Source organism: Dromiciops gliroides, chromosome 5 (assembly GCF_019393635.1).
Source record: "Dromiciops gliroides isolate mDroGli1 chromosome 5, mDroGli1.pri, whole genome shotgun sequence".
In the NCBI taxonomy this organism is placed as follows: Eukaryota; Metazoa; Chordata; class Mammalia; order Microbiotheria; family Microbiotheriidae; genus Dromiciops; species Dromiciops gliroides.
The window spans coordinates 37,770,563-37,787,580 of NC_057865.1; the positions used below are offsets into that span (position 1 = coordinate 37,770,563).

A 17,018-nucleotide genomic window follows, 5' to 3' on the forward strand; every position below is an offset into this window, starting at 1 on the left:
GAAAACATCCTGGAAGATGTTTTCAGTTACCATCAGCTCCTCTGCTTGACATGACTACAGGAATATCATGCTTCCCCTAGAATGAGATGAGCTCATCATACTCATATCTTCTATACCCTCAGTTGCCTCTCCCCTCTGATTGGAGGCTGGAGGTTGGAGGAGCAAAGGCCTCCCTTTATTCAGCTAACTTCATTTACTGTCACCTACTCTTGGGTTTTGCTCTTGAACAGCATCTCCCCAACCTCCCCCCTCCCCCCCAAATATAAACTGAAGAGTTTAGATCATAAACTCCTTGAGGGCAGAAACTTTTATTTGTGTCCCCATGACACAGCATAGTGCTTGGCACATAGTAGGTGCTTAACTAATTTTTTTATTGACTGTGTTTGTCCTGAGGAATTTTTTCCATGCTCTATAAGTGCTCTTAGTATCACTTTCATTGCCACCTTTAATGGTAAAATAGAATTGTTAGGAATGGACAGACAATTCTATGTTGGAGTTTGACTTCATGGTGAAAAAGTACTCCCTCTGGTCAAAAAATAAGCGTATCAAAGAGTGAAGACTACTTTCCCTCCCCTTCAGAATAAAAATCCTTGCAGCCGCCCAGGTCGGGCCTGCTGCCCACCACAAGTCAGTTCTTAATTTCATCTTTATCTCTATTGTCATGGACATGATTTTCACCCTGCTCACCATCCATCTGAATGCTAACATTGTCATAACAATGCTATAACACTGATCATCAAGTACTCTTGGGTGAGACTGATATTTCAGGAAGTTTCTGTTCAGAAGAGCAGAAACTACACAATGAACATGGTGTGAAGGTCATTTTGGGATTGAAGTAGGCCCTCAGGATCCTTCTTTGGAGCAACTGGATTGTCTTTCTGTTATTTGGTGGTAATGATGCATTGTCCTTTCCAATCAAGGCTGTAAGCTAGGGGAAAGATAATTTGTTAATATGTTAATAGAAAATATGCTTTTGAAAGAGAAACCTAGTCCTTTTTTCTGCTGTAAAAACCCCTTTTGGTCCTAATGCATTTGGTGTCCTTATTTTCCCCCTAAGTGGGCAATCTTGTATTGGGGAGGAGCTTACTTAATTCAAAAGCCTCACTTTTCTTTTGTGGATGAGAGTACGTACTTAGAGGCCTTCTTAGTTCATCTGAATTCAAGTGAATTTTCTGTTCTCCTGGAAATATACTAGGAAGTAGGAATAGCAGAATTTTTTTTAGGAAGTGGTATAAAGTACTATTCAGGTCAACCAGTCAGTAAGCATTTATTAGGAGACTGCTATGTACCAGGCAGGTACTGTGCTAAGTGCTAGACCCTGTAGGAATTCAAACTGAGGAGATAACTTATCTACTAGGATTATGCTTCTATTAAAAAATGGTACTGAACTTTTTCCTGCATCCTTGTCACTTCCCAGCAATCTGTACTCTGCCCCTGAAAGAACCTTCTCTCCTAACAAATAAGTACAATCATGCAAAACAAATCAACAATTTAACCATGTCTAAAAATGCATACTCCTAGGGGGTAGCTAGGTGGCATAGTGGATAAAGCACTCACCCTGGATTCAGGAGGACCTGAGTTCAAGTCCAGCCTCAGACACTTGACACTTACTAGTTGTGTGACCCTGGGCAAGTCACTTAACCCCCATTGCCTGGGGGGGAAAAAAGGCATATTCCTTTTCACATATATATTGTTCACCACTTTTTTTATTTACCAAGAGGGAGATGTTTTTCCATTTCAAGCCCTCCAAAGTCACATTTGTTCACTGAATAGATGAGAGTTCTTGAAGTCTTTCAGTGCTGTTTTCCTTTGTCGTCGTCACTGTGGAATTTGTTATTCTGGTTTTGCTCATACAAGCCTTCTTAAGTTTGTCTGAATTAGAATTTTTGCATCTTTTTTTGAAAAGCTAAGATTTATTTATATAGAGAGCTTTAAAGTTTGCTTGCAGAGGACTTTACAAACATTATCTCATTTTATCTTCACAGTAGCCTTGGGATTTGGGGTGGTTTAGGGAGTAGCTGCTGCTATTCTCATTTTTGTAGATGATAAAACTGAGACGCATAAGGGGTTAAATGACTTGCCCAGGATCACAGCATAAGTGTCTGAGACTGAATTTGAACTCAGACTCCTGACTCTGATCCAGCGTGCCACCTAGCTACCTCTGAAAACACCCCCCCCCCACCTCACCGCCCCCCAATTTTTTTTTTTTTTGTGCATGGGCCAGTGAGGGTTAAGTGACTTGCCCAGTGTCAAGTGTCTGAGGCTGGATTTGAACTCCGATCCTCCTGAATCCAGGGATGGTGCTTTATCCACTGCACCACCTAGCTGCCCCCCCCAAAGTTAATTAATTTTTAAAAATTTAAAAATCACCTGCCTCTCAAGTGCTTTGCTTGTTTGTGATTATTAAAAACTTTTAAAATCAAACAGTAGATAAAAATGAATATTTCCAAGTACATTGTAATATGAAAGAAGCTTGTGCAAATATGCATAGTCGAGCAAAAACAGTCCAATAGTGGCCATGTCCAAAAATGTATACTTTATTCTGCATCTTGAGTCCATCACCTCTCTAGAGGTCAGGAGGTGTGGGTAGCAGGTTTCGTCACTGTTCTGAAACCATGAATGATCATTACATTTATCAGAGTTTTTGTCTTTCAGTTATTTTTACTTACATTGTTACAGAAAATTTTCTCTGTATCTTCCTAGTTTTCTTTGAAACTTCCCTGTTTCTCATTTCTTATAACACAATACAATTTCAATATATTTATATGTAGTAATTTGTTTCATCATTCTCCAATTGATAAGTACTCCCTTTGTTTCATTATTAAAGTTTTTATTTCATTTTAAAATCAACAAGTATTTTCTCTGGTTGTAGGAAAAAAACCCTCCAAAATAAATCAGTCTTATAACAAGTACGTGTAGTCAAACAGATCAAATTCCTACAGGGCCTTTGCATTTCAATCCATCACTGCATCATCGGTCTTCTGAAATCATTGTTGGTCATTGCATTTATCTCAGTTATTTGTTATTTGTCTTTACATTGTTGTTAATGTATACTTCTTTTTCTTTTTTACTGATTCTACTAATTACTAGTTGTCAGTTCACAAAACTCTTCCCAGGATTCTCAGAACCCATCCATTTCATCTTTTCTTATTACCTAATCATAGTATTATATTCATATGCCATAAATTCTTCAATGATTCTCCACTTGGTGGCATCCCCTTAGTTTCCAGTTCTTTGCTATTACAAAAAAGAGCTCTATCAACAGTGCATTACCATGCCTGTTTCCTTGAATTTTCATTTGATATTTGGTAATAAGTGTAGATAATAAGACTCACAGTTATATAGTCTTGTAAGGTTTGCAAAGTGCTTTTAAGTTATTTCGTTTGATCTTCACAACATAATTCTCATTTTACAGATGAGGAAACTGAAACGTAGAACAGTTAAATGACTTGCATAGGATCATACAGCTAGTGTCTGAGGCAGGAGTTGAACTGTCTTCCTGAGCCCATATTTAGCACTTTATTCACTATAAAACCTCTAAGGTTAGGTTTGTAATGTTACATATGTGGTGATAATTATTCCTCATTGGAAGGAAATCGTGCATATGAAGTATTTAGGTTAAGTACTTTTCATTTTTGTGAAACTTAGTAGACTTAAATTTAACTTTTCCTCTGCTTACACCATTCTATTTTCTGGGTTAGTAAATTTAAGGGGAGGAAATTCTTTCTTTTGGATTTGAATATATTATTGATATTAGTTTCATATTAGTGGCCATTTGTAGCCATTTTAAAGATATAGATGACTCATGTACTGACACATAGATATTGTTATTCTCTCATGTAATTCATATTTTTCTAACCTACCTTTATTAAATGGTATAAAATCTGTATAGATATTTATGATTAATATTTTTAAATAATCTTCTTGAATGTGATCATTAACTTGCATAAAGCTTTAAGGTTTAACACTTCTTTCTATTTATTTTCATAACTTTACAAATATGAGGTAGGTACTGCAAGTATTGTTGTACCCAATGCAAATATTGTTGTACCCACTGGTTGCAATGATGAACAAACTAAGACTTGGAGAGTAATCCTGTGGTTCATAAGTTCAGATTCAGGAAGTCATGGCCACTCTCCTAACCTTTATCATTGCCCTTTGTTCTAATTACCTGTCCCCCCCCCCCCAAAAAAAAAGATACACCATGGGACATATGTGGAATTATCCCTAGCATCTCCTTTACTTGCCAATAAATTTGAGGTAGAAGAGGAAAGATTCTTTAGGATGGCAGTCGGCATTAACACAACAAAGATGTTATAGTTGTGGGCTTCTCTGTCCTAATCTTATAGTCTATAGTCTGAATTTGCTTTGGTCAGAAATAAAATCTTCTATTCATAACTGTTACTTTGGAACTGCCTGCCTTCTACAACGTTGTTTCACATTGTTATGTTATTAGGGAACCAATTAATTACAAGAGATGGGAATGTGTTTATAGTAAACTGTAATTTTTGAAGTGTGAATTCCATGTAGGAGATTTTTGTATGAGAAGTAGCATAGAAGTTCGATACCAATTAATTTGATTTACAGTGGAATTAATATTCAACATAGTGTTCATTCAGCAAACATTTATGAAATCTAGGCACTTGCTGTTACAAAGACACATGCACATAGGCCCTGCCCTCATATAGCTTATGATCTAATTGGGGGTGGGAAGTGAACAAATAGAAGGTGTATATACAAAATAAGTAGAGGCAGAAAAGCCAGAGTCTACATTTGAAGAACAAGAGGAGAGGTCACTGAGAGGACTCAGTGGTAGTATCAGGGAGTGATGTGCCATCTTAGTTGGGCTTGGAAGGAAAACAGGAACATGGATGGGGGCCCCAAGGGGCATTTAGGCACAGGGACTACTGGCTTGAGCAGATGTAGTGAGATAGATGAGAGGGCAGAGTGACATTGAATATGGAGATTATGCAGTAAGACTGGGACAGATTTGGAGTCAGATTGTTGTTGGGGTCTTTTTGAAATACTAACATGATCATAGTGGTTCTTTTTGTTTTGTTTTGTTTTGCGGGGCAATGAGGGTTAAGTGACTTGCCCATGGTCACACAGCTAGTAAGCGTCAAGTGTCTGAGGTCAGATGTGAACTCAGGTCCTCCTGAATCCAGGGCTAGTGCTTTATTTGCTGTGCCACCTAGCTGCCTCTGATCATAGTGGTTCTTTAGAAAGATTGTTAGGTTAGATGGAAGACAGAAAATCTAGGGAGCTAGTCTAAGTGAAAAAGAAATAAGGGAAGGCCTTCATGAATTTAGGGCAGTTTGTGAGGGAGTAGAGGAAAGAGGGCCCAGATATGAGTTACATTATGTTAAAGTGAGCAGATTTAACTGATTAAATGTTTGAGTTTTGAGAGAAGGAGTCAAAGATGACTCCATGATTATGTGCATGTGTGGGAGGAAATGGGACAGGAAGTGGACCATTAATTGGAAAGGAGAAATTGTGGGGGTGGTACATATTTTGGGTGGAGAGTATTACATTTTAGATGTTGTTACAGTGCTAGTAGGTCATCCAGGTGGAGATAACCAGCAAACAGAAGTATTGTACTACTGCTCTCTGGGTAGAGTCAGATGTCAACATTGTTTGGGAATAATTTGTATAGAGATATTAAACAATGTAAACTTAAAGCAAAACCCTAGAAGACAGGTGTCAAAACATGCATATATGGCTTTAACATTCTGAAGTTAAACATTTCATTAATTTTAGGATGAAAATTAGGCAAATTTTGTTATTACAAGTGGTTCAGATTGGTAAACTTCTGTTAATTTGTAAGGATGGACAGTTTAGAACTTCTCCAGAACCCAGTTCTGTTTCCTATAAAGATAATCTGTTTTGCAACAGAGAAAATAGACATGCTGGCATATGGATTATATACATTTTATATTAATTTGTTTTGTACCTGACATTGAGATTTATGAGAATTTCAACCATCCAGCTGCAAAAACTTCAAGTATTAAAGTCTCTGAGCATTCTTTGAGCAAAAGTAAACCACAAAGCTAATGAATTTTAATTTAGGAGAAAAAGCTATAGCCACTCTCCAACCAGAGTCTAATACAAGCATTGTAGCTGAGATCCAGGTTATTGACTTTGAACAAGTTTGATAGTATGCTTTCCCTTAGTTCTTTAGATAACAACAGATAGAAAATTGTAAGTGGGGTGGGGAGAGGGGGAACTTCCTAGAAGGGACACATTGATAGCACTGAGAAGTGTCAGCTGTCATAAACAGGAACTAGATTATATGCCATGATAGCCTCTCAGGGCATTTATATGTTCCAGAAGTCTTAGTGCAGTTTTCAGCTTTAGTAGATTAGAAGTGAAAAAAGATGAGTTGAAGGCCTTAAGCTTTAATAGCTTAAAACTTCATCAAGACTTTGGGGGCACCTTGTGTAAGCTTTATAACTTAGGTGGGAAGTGTAAATAGTAGTATCAGTTTTGTTTAGCAGCTGAAACTGAGACTGAGAAGTGATTTGATATGTTCAAGACTGCACACGTTATTAAACCAAGGAATGCAGTCTCATTCTTCTGACAACAAAGTCTACTGTATAGTTGGTGCTGATAATGATGACCCAAAGTCAAACAAAATTGCTTTCAATTTACTAAGAAAGGAAGAATAATGCTGTAGTAAGATTTCTACAAAAAGAGCAAATGTTAAAATGCTGTTTAAAAGGTTAACTGGAAAATTGACTTAGGTGGAACACTTCATTTCCCCAATGGTACTAGATAAATGAAGCATTGCAATTGTACTACTATATTGGGTTTGTATTTGTGTCAAGCTTTAATAATTTGCTTCAGAAATGACTTAAAATTTAGGGGCTATTTACAAGTTATATTGGAATTCACTAGTAGGCTTAAAAGTTCTTTGTAGATGGAAGCTTCCCTGTACATGCTATTTTCTCTGGACTATCTAAATAACTTATTTAAGTAGATGCATAATTAATGTCTGCATATGGTATGGTATTGACCTGGCCATTATCTATATCAATCATGGGGTATTTAAACATATACTTTGTGTAATAAATATTTGTGTAAAATAGATCCAGGTTCCATTTGAAAACATTCATTAGGAGAACTCCATTGAGAGTTAAATGGGGACAGGTTGTTAGGTTTGCATTTCTTAGACTACAATGATAAGATCCTAAGATTGAGTCATGGACCTTAATGGTGATCTAGTTTAGAGAGGAGAATTAACTTGTTCGGGGTCTGACAATTAGTGAAAGAGCTTTGACTAGTACCCAGGTCTCCTGGCTCTTAGTTCTTTAGTCTTTATGTTACATTCATGCCGCCTTCCTAATATCTGACATTCATGTACTTGAAGTGCTGCTTTATGTATTTCATTTGACATTTTAATTAATTTTTAAAATCATATTTACTTTGTTACAATTGATTTGATATGAGAGGGTCTATGGGGAGGAATGAAAAAGGACACATCCAACAAAAGAAATTGCAAGGGTAAGTAGGGAAACTAGTCCTTCGGAGAAAAAAAAAAAACCTGTCATATCGCAATAATCTTGAGAAAAAGGAAGAGAAAGTACTCACGTGTATAAATTCTGCAATAATGGCAAGTTAATTGGGACAGCGTGGAGGAAGGGAAATACTTTACACTACAAATTTACCTTATTTGATAACATTCTGAGATAGTAATAAAAACAATAACTTATTAATATTGAATTTTAAGGTATACAAAGTGCTTTTTACCCAGGGGTCCTCTTTAATATATAAGTAGTATAAATATTATGATCTTTATTTTACATAGGAAAAAACTGAGGTGCATGTGAAGAAAAAAGAGGTTGTACGACTTGCAAGGTTCATACATTTAGGAAATATTGAAGCCTTGACTGGGAGTGAGAAGTCCTGGGTTTCAAGTCTAGTGCTCCTTCCATTACTGAGTTTCAGTTAGGCAAGGACAATGAGGGTTAACAAAGGGAAAGGTAGTCAGGGGAGCATTGGGCTGATGTCTGTGGAGGAAAAGCAGGAACTGAATTGTGGACGGAAACGTTTGCCAGGATATGTGAGTAATGTCTTCAGGATATGCTAGTTGGGAACAATGACTTAGGTGTTCTGTGGTTTTTCTTATCAGCGATTCCTTTTTCTGAAATTGTCCATTATTGCCATAAGTATTAATCATTACAGTAGTGACTTCTGAGGTTCACTATTAAAAGCTAATTAATAAGTCCATGTATCAGCAATTATTTTCTATTATAGAATTGTGCAAATGAAGGGACCACAAAATCAATTAGTCCATTCCATAAGAAGTTATGCTTTGGGCAAATTAAAGGGAAAATGAACAGTGTTATTATTGTATTCTTTTCAGGCACTGATATTTCTGTAATAGTGATCATGACGTGGTGATTGGACATTTAGATCAAATTGCTGCATTATATTTTTTCAAACTAAAATTTTTCTTTCCCCTCTCTCCTACCTTTCCCTACTTGGAAAGCAAAAACAAAATCCCTTTTTACAAACAGGTATAGTTAAGTGCCACCCCCTTCCCATTCCCACATTTTTCCTCAAAAAAAGTTTCAGTCTGCATTCTCAAGCCTCTTTACTGGAGGAGGTGGGTGTTCCTCTGTAATAATGGTCAGTCATTGTGTTGGTTAGAGTTCTGAAGACTTTCTGAGTTGGTTGTCTTTTCAATATTGTTACTGTAGAAGTTATCCTGGCTCTGCTCACTTCACACTGCATCTGTTATTCAAGTCTTTCCACATTTCTCTGAAACTACCTCTATTATTTCTTTATAGCACAATAGTATTCCATTACATTCATATACCATAACTTGTTCAGTCAATTCCTGATGAATATCCCCTCAGTTTCCAATTCTTTGTCACTGCAAAAATAGCTGCTATAAGTAATTTTGCACCTATGGGTCCTTTTCCTTTTTCCTTGATCTCTGGGTATATATATATATCTAATAGTACTATTGTTGGGTCAAAGGATATGTTAATAGGTTAATAGCTTTGGGGGCATAGTTCCAAATTGCTCTCCATGTCTGGACAAGTTCACAGTTCTACCAGCAGTGCATTAATGGACCTGTTTCTATCATTTGCCATTTTCGGTTTTTGTCACCTTTGTCAGTCTGATAGATGGGATGTGAACCTCAGTTCTAATTGTGCATTTCTCGAATTCTTAGTGATTTTTGTTGTTGTTCTACTCTCTGGAACCTCATTTGGGGTTTTGTTAGCAAAGATACTGGAGTGGTTTGCCATTCTTTCTCCATCTCATTTTATAGAGGAGGCAACTGAGGCAAACAGGGTTAAGTGACTTGCCCAGGGTCACACAGCTAGGAAGTGTCTGAAACAAGATTTGAACTCGGGCCTTCCTGGCTCCAGACCTGTTACAGCTCCAACAATTCCCCAAAACTTCCTTGGATCTGTATTTGTGTTCATATAGTACCCGAGTATGATAGCACTACATATTCTTAACTGTTCATTAGTGGGGATGATCTGATATGTTGATATGCCAAACAGTTTATGTTTAATGTTGAATATAATAGAGAGCCACTAGAGCTCAGGGGAAGAATACATTGGACTGGGGAGAGAGACTTGAGGAAGGAAGACTAGTTAGAAAGTATTGCAGTACTCCAGGCAAAAGATAATCAAGCATGACACTAGGTTGATGGTTGTACTGTTGGAGAAAAGGAAACAGACATGAGATGTGGACAAGATTGGACAATCGTTTAGAGATGTGGGGTGAGTGGGAGATGAAGTTGAGGATGTCACCAAGATTGCTGGCCTGATTGGTCAGGAGGATGGTGGTGGTCTTCAACTATGGTGGAGAAGCTGAGAAAAAATGAGTTCTGTTTAAGACATGTTGAGTTGAAATGCCATGGGAACATAACATTCAAGGTGTCTAAAAGGCTGTTGGTGATAGGAGACTACAGCTCAGGAGAAAGCATGGATGTTTATAGATCTTGGAATCATCTCCATAGCTATAATAATTGAGCCCAGGGGAGCTGACTGTGATCATTAAGTATGGTAATATCTAGGGAAAAGGGAAGGAGGCCCACCAGCATAGAGTCATGCATGCTTAGTGGGCATAACATGGATGAAGGACAAGCAAATGAGGCTGACAGCAGCTGAAGGTAAGATAAAGAGACTGTAGAGAGAAAGAGGAAGGGAAGGGGGTGGAGAAGGAGAAAAAGCAGTTTCCTGAAAACCTGGGGAGAAGAGAATACCCAAAAGGAGAGGGGATCCTGCAGAGAAGACAAACAGGATGAAAACTGAGAAAAGGCCATTCAGTTTAGCATTTAAGAGATCATTGATAGGTGTGGAGAAGGTAGTTTCAGTTTAATAATGAGGCTGGAAACCAGAATGTAGAAGGTTTTGGAAGAGACACTAGAGAAGCAACAAGTGTAGATAGTTTTCTCAAGGAGTTTAGTCGCCCAAAAGGGAGGAAAAATAAAGGTGGACATCTGTCAAGTATGATAGGATCAGGTGAGGTTTTTATTTTGTAATGATTAGGGAAACATAATAACTAGCATTTATGAGCTAGGCATTTTTAAGCAATTTGCAATTATTTCATTTGATCACCACAAATCTGGGAAGTAGGTCCCCATTTTAACAGTTGAGGAAACTGAAGCATGCTTGAGATTAACTGAGGTTTAGTGACTTAAGATGTCTGATATAATGTGAGGAAAAGGACATAAAGTGGGGAGCTTTTTTGGTGAAGTACAAGTTCAGATTCTCAGAAGGAAGGTGAAGTGGAAGGCACGAGGAGAGACAATGTTTGGAATAATACTCTGGAAAATGGGACGTTGCTCCAGTTAGGGAGTTGCTGTAGTAAGGGTCCAGTTCAGATTGTGTAACAAATGGTAGTAGAGGATCCGGTCAACACCATTGGTGATTTTCCTGAGTTCTAGTCAGTGGCATGTGAAGTGAAAGTGGCAGGTGGTGGGAGTTTGGTAAGGCTTGATCAAGGATAGACTTGATCAGAGAAGAGGATGGTTCATCAAAGGGTTAAAGTAGGAAAGTGAGGGGATGTAGCCAGTGAGAGCCTAGGAAAGAACTCCCTGAGGAATGAAGAGCCAATCAAATGACACTTTTGATTGAGTGACATTAGAGGGGCAGTAAATAGAGCCTGGGCTTGGACTCAAGAAGACCTGAGTTAAAATATGGCCTCAGACAACTTTACTTGTTGTGTGACCCTGGGCAAGTCACTTAACCTCTTTGTCTCAATTTCCCCAAGTGTAGAATGGTAATAATATTACCTATTAGGGTTGTTATGAGGATCAAATGAGATGATATTTAGAAATAGTACAGTGCCTGACACATAGGTAATGTTATATCAATGCATGACCTTTCTTATTCCCATATCCCGTCACCTGAACCCCAAGTAAAAACCTAAGTCATAAAGGTAGCACAAATTCTTAAGGCTTTGCCCACATTATGTGAATGTCTTCATAGTAAAATTTTAGGTGACGCTTAGAGCTGGAAGATAAATAACCTAACTTCTGTCCTTCATTTCTATAATATATGGACAGGCAGTGTGGTGTAAGCATAGTTCATAAGCTGTGAAAAGATCTGACTGGCACTGGTCGAGGGAGAGTACCTGTTTACTAACATGCAGCAATCATGGATTTAAATCAATAAGAAATCTACCTACCTACTTACCTACCTCAATGAACAAAATAATTTCCAGAAATTTTTTTTGGTCACATCCTGTTTTGTATATAGCTGCTTGTATATTTTCTTCCTCATTAGACTGTGAGCTTCTTGAAGAACAGGCTCTTTTTTTGTTGGGGTGTGGGGTTTTGTTTTTGGCCTTTTTTTTGGTATCCCCAGAGCTTTTTGCAAAGTGCTTGGCACGTAGTAGACACTTAATAAATGCTAGTTAAAATACAGCTACTTTTAAATAGATGGGAGTCAAAATGATAAATTTACAAGAATCATAAAAGATCCATTCATTTCTTTAATAATAATAATTCATTTACATAGTTTTAAGGTACTGATAAATGTAGTTATCTGAAACATTATCCTTATTTTATTTATGACAGTACTGAAATGTAAAGAGATTATATACACTTGCTAGAACCATAAAGCTAGTAGAAAAAAATAGTGGGTATTTTGGTTTGAAATTTCCTGAAGAATATTTGTTGCCTGGCAATTATCAAAATTATCTTTCTAAGTAACAAAAGTTTAACCTAAGTGTGTATCTAGCTGGCTAGTTGGACAAATTGTCTATATTGTATTATATATTTGGTTGTAAATTTTCTTTTATCTCTAAATCCCCAAAGACCGGTACCAGTTTTGCAAGGAAATCTCTTTTTAATGATTCTGGTTAGCATGAAAGGGTTAAATGGCTTCTATACAGTAACATATGAAAACAGTTAAGCTGTTTGGAACTGTTTACTTGCATAAATGGATGTTAGTCAGCAGAGGCAGTATACCAGGATACCAGATTTCTTTGTGGCTTTTAGTGGAAAATGTTAAAAGCACGCTCATTTTTCAGCTAAAGAATTTTTTAGTTTGATCTGAATTAGTCACAGAACTGGCATGGGCATTCTAATTGTGAAGACTTTACAAATGTGGCCTTTTTTGGGGGGGGGGTGGCTAGAGGAAGTTGCATCCTGAGCAGTGGCTCAGTTCTGTGGTAAGTGTAACATGTGAGCATTACTAGGCATTTTATCCTGCGGGTCTGCAGTCTGCTCTTCAGACTAGGCTCAGTCAGAATGCTGCTGTGGGGCTGATTTTTCAGGTCCTGTGCTTGATTTTTCGTCTTTCTTTTTAACGATCAGTTCATTCAAGGGGTTTGTGGCTTTTCCAAGATCATCTACTGAACACAGAAATATCTGAAACCTACTAAAGAGGCTAGCACTAGAAGGAAACTGGATTGGCATCGACCCAGATGTTTGAATAGTACTCGGAAAGAAGATGCACGGAGGGTTTTTTTTCCCCTGAAGAAGGACTACATAATGGAAGCTGGATTCATGCGGAGATCAAAGGAAACACTCAAGTGATAAACTACTTTGTGGAGGAAAAGGCTGAAGCTGTGATTTGAACAGTAATTTGAGCTTCATAGATACCTTCTTCGGACCGTTCAGAATTTTAAAAAATTGGGGGGGTGGCTAATACCATTCTTGTTGTGGGTTGTTTGCTAGAGCAGCCACAGCCAACTGCTGCTGGATGGAGGAGGAATGAAGGCTCTGCATTGCCTGTGCTATTGATGTAAATAGAGCTATCTGCATTTTTGTCATTTGGGAAATCTCGATTAAACAGGCTAGATTCGAATACCAAGAATCTTATTGTCCCTCGTGGTCTTGACTCATCTAGTGTAAACATACTGCATCTTTGCTGTTGATTCAGAAGAGTGGGCTTATTTTTTAAACATAGAAGGAATTGTCAACCTCTGAGCTCCATGTTCTGAATTTGTGCTGAGAACAGATGAATTTTTTTCTGGAGGATATCAGCATTAAGACCAGTGAAACTCAAGAAATGAAGACTTGACGAGGAAGAAATAGTGAGATTTAAAAATTTTGTTTTCAGCTCAAAGAAAGCCAGCTATACATAACTAAATTGACCTTGCCCGAATTGGGGATAGCTGGGATCTACTCTGTCACTGCAGTTGCTTCTCCTTTCAGTCACTACAAAGTGGTGTCATGTCACCCCAAACAATGACTTCTCTGTGCTAACAAAATTCTACTGTGAAGAGAAGTGATACTAAAGAGGCATAATTTTTTAGAGGGCAATTTTTCAAATGAATTTATATTATGCCTGGGATTAGTTTACAAAGGTTTTGTTTTGCTTTTTGCTAATAATTTATATAGTAAAGAACTGGTGACTTTGAACAGAATAATAGGACTTGGCAATTTTAGAGATGTTTCAAAGCTGTGGCGGTCAATTACCACTGGAAAAACTGAAGTTTAAATTTAACTTTTAAATGCCAGCTGTAGTACACAGAATGTTCGCAAGTGTGTACAGAAGAGGAAGACACACTACTTGTACTATACCAACTGTAACTTTTGCTATATAGTTTGAAATATAGTGTTTTAAACGAATGAGTCGGGTGTGTATTGTTGTTTTGGAGGAGATAGAAGATGAATCTCCACAATTTGTTTCTAAATTGCCTCAGGAAAATAAGTTCCTCCCATCTCCAGCTTCTGGAAATGTATTGGTAAGATGTGATAGTTAAAAAAAGTATTTTTGTATTCTGGTGTAGTGTGAGATTTTTCTGCATTTAAAAGAGACCTTTTAATCATTTGAATTTCATATATTTTCAGTGTGCAGGTATATACTTACCATGTCACAATGCAAAGTGATTATATTTCTGATATTCTGGGAAGATGAAAAAACCTTTCTGATAGGTCAGAGGCTATATATTTTCAGCCTTGAAAAGGAAAATTCACCTTGTGTTTATAAAATGATTTCAGTCTGACTGCAGGCTACCTATAGCTGAGTAGATATAAACTTAGATTTCGTCTTTCACTTCCTTTCTTTCCAAGGCTACTCCGTGGTTTGTGAAAATTGAGGTAACAAGTAGAATGGGCAGTTCTTCCTATCTTAGGAGAGACTGACTGCTACTAGTAACAGGGAAGGCCTGGCATTTACTGTAATAGCTTGTATATTGTTTACATGTACCACTTTATCTCATACTGTGTTATCTTTAGCCTTGTTTTAAAAGCTGTTGTCAACTGCCTAGTAGAACATGATATCCTATCATAGATACTGGGGCTGTTGATTAGGAAACTTATATTTAGACTTACACGTGTTTGTGTGTGTTAATCATGCCATTCAGACATACTTACTGTACTTGGTCTAAGAACAGGGGAACTGAATCATTTTGGGAAATTTCTAGATTGTGAACTCTTATGCTACATCAGTGGTAGAACTTTTGTTCTAAACTCCCAAGGAAAATATTTTCAAGGAACCCTTAATTTAAAGGACCCCAAAGTTATGTGGGAACTACCTGAGCAAGATAGCTGGGCCTATGTATTTTAGATCCCACTTGTTGGTAAGATTAATGGGCTAGTCTTAAAAATTGAAATTTATCTGGATTGATCCATTATTTTGTTGTGCTAAATTGTATTAGTGATCTTTCTCGGTCTTACCTTTTTTCCATCCCAAGGTGATAATGATCATTTGTGCAGTGTGCAAAGAAAATGTAATAATTCATACAGAGTGCTGCCAGATACTGGTTTTTAATTATTGGTAGAGTGGGGACAAAGGAAATATTCTATGCTTTTTATTGTTGCTCTTGACTTAGAAATTTAACATCAGTGTTATTAGAAGCAGAAATATTTTATAAAGCATTTATGGCCAAAGATGTTTTTTTTATACCCCTTTTCTTTTATGTTTTAGCCATCACTGGTTCAAGCTATATTTAATGGAGATCCTGATGAAGTTCGAGCACTAATATTTAAGAAAGAAGATGTTAACTTTCAGGTAATAAAAAGCAGAGTTAAATTTAGATAATCTTAACTCCTTGAATTGTATTTTTATGGCTTCTGTTTTAGTTTTCAAATGAAGAAAAAATAAGTTTCTTCTGTGGAAAGGTAGTGATATTAATGACATATATACTTCTTGTAGCCTTTTTTTTGGGGGTTATATTTTTTTCTAAGTTGAAATGACATTTCTTCCTATGAATGAATGTAGTCGTAGAGATGTTGAGCACACATAAACAAATTTTCATTTGATTACTCTTCTACTGTTTAAAGAATAACTTGTCTACTTTTTGTTATTGTTGTTTTTTCAATTGATCTTTCAGACCTGGAGTTATTATGTAGTGAGTTTTTAAAAAGGAGTTTCCTAAAATTTGTAACTTGCTCTTGAGCCATAAAAAATATTACTGTATCTTTTTAAAAGTTAGCAATTTACTTTAGTAGAATCAGGCCCATTAATGCATTTCCAGTGAAACAAGTGTTCCTCTGTAGTATTGTGAATAAAGTAGTGTCTTGCTATTTCATGTGATCTAGAAAGTAGCTCTAATAAAACTGGGGTTTATGAGTCTGAAATTATTCAGCTCTAAATAAAAGGGCCTTTTTTCCATTTTTGTTCCTTTTACACAATAAGTGCTGTGCTTACTTATTTAAAAAGCAACACAATATAGGAAAGTGTTGTCTTTCCCTTTTGGAATATGTTCGGTTCTGGATTAGTTATGTGTGATGGGAACTTTGCCACCTCACCTAGGTGGGTATAGGTTCCATTCATCTTGGAAGAGGCTCCATCTGGTTAAAGGATCCCCCCTGACCAGTTTCACTGACAATCTTCAGCTTAAATTCATTTAAGTGACATTTCATTAATGTCTCTAGGAGTTTTATATATACAACTCCTATGCTTGAGTGGAAAAGTGGGGTGGGGTAATTCTGTTATCTCCCAGATTTATGGCTATATTCTGCATAATTGAGATTGTGGAAGTTGGAGTGTTTTCTCTTTATTTTCTTAGCACATTTCAAAAAAAAAAATTCCCCTCTATCTTTTCTTACCAACAATAGTAAGAAGCAAGTTTGTAAATATTAAAGAGGAATGAGAGAGAGGTTTCCTGTTCATCATTTACTTATTCTTTTGAGTTCTCATTATAGGTGTTTAGGTCTCTAAACTTCATGAAGGTGAGAGAATAAATAAACATATACAATAAACCAAATATTATTTTAAAATGCATATGATGTACTTAATGATTTGTTACCTAAACTCTGAGAGACACATTTACTCATTTTGGAACTATTTAACTTATGAAAGAAAGCATACATTTTTGTTCTTTATATGTATTTTGTGAAACATTTGAACTCTCTTGATAGTCATATTTTAATTGTTAAATGTTAAAAGAACATATCCACAAGAAAAGACCACCTAATTTCGACTAGCTAAAAATTCCATTTCAGTACTTTAATTGATCTGTTATTTCATCAGTGGTGCAGATCCTAGCTTAGAACTTCTTTCTTTGCATACTTCTTGTGTCTTCTCCCATAAGACCATCCAGGTCTTACTCTAGATCTCTAGGTACCAATAGGGCATGCAAGCTGTAATTCCTTGATTTCA

At 36.7% G+C, this 17,018-nt stretch overlaps 1 protein-coding gene across 3 annotated transcripts in view; it reads left to right on the forward strand.

Annotated features, from left to right (window-relative positions):
* The window catches only part of ANKRD28 (ankyrin repeat domain 28), a 183,243-nt gene that overhangs the window by 40,413 nt on the left and 125,812 nt on the right, over positions 1–17,018 (forward strand). The window contains exons 1-2 of one of the 3 annotated variants that reach the window (XM_043965045.1): positions 12,512–14,157; positions 15,342–15,425. In XM_043965045.1, the coding sequence (XP_043820980.1) occupies positions 14,041–14,157; positions 15,342–15,425 (201 nt within the window). In that variant the 5' untranslated portion in view covers positions 12,512–14,040. Of the gene's footprint in view, positions 1–12,511; positions 14,158–15,341; positions 15,426–17,018 lie in introns of those variants that run through there. The other 2 variants (XM_043965043.1, XM_043965044.1) reach the window with 2 other exon arrangements.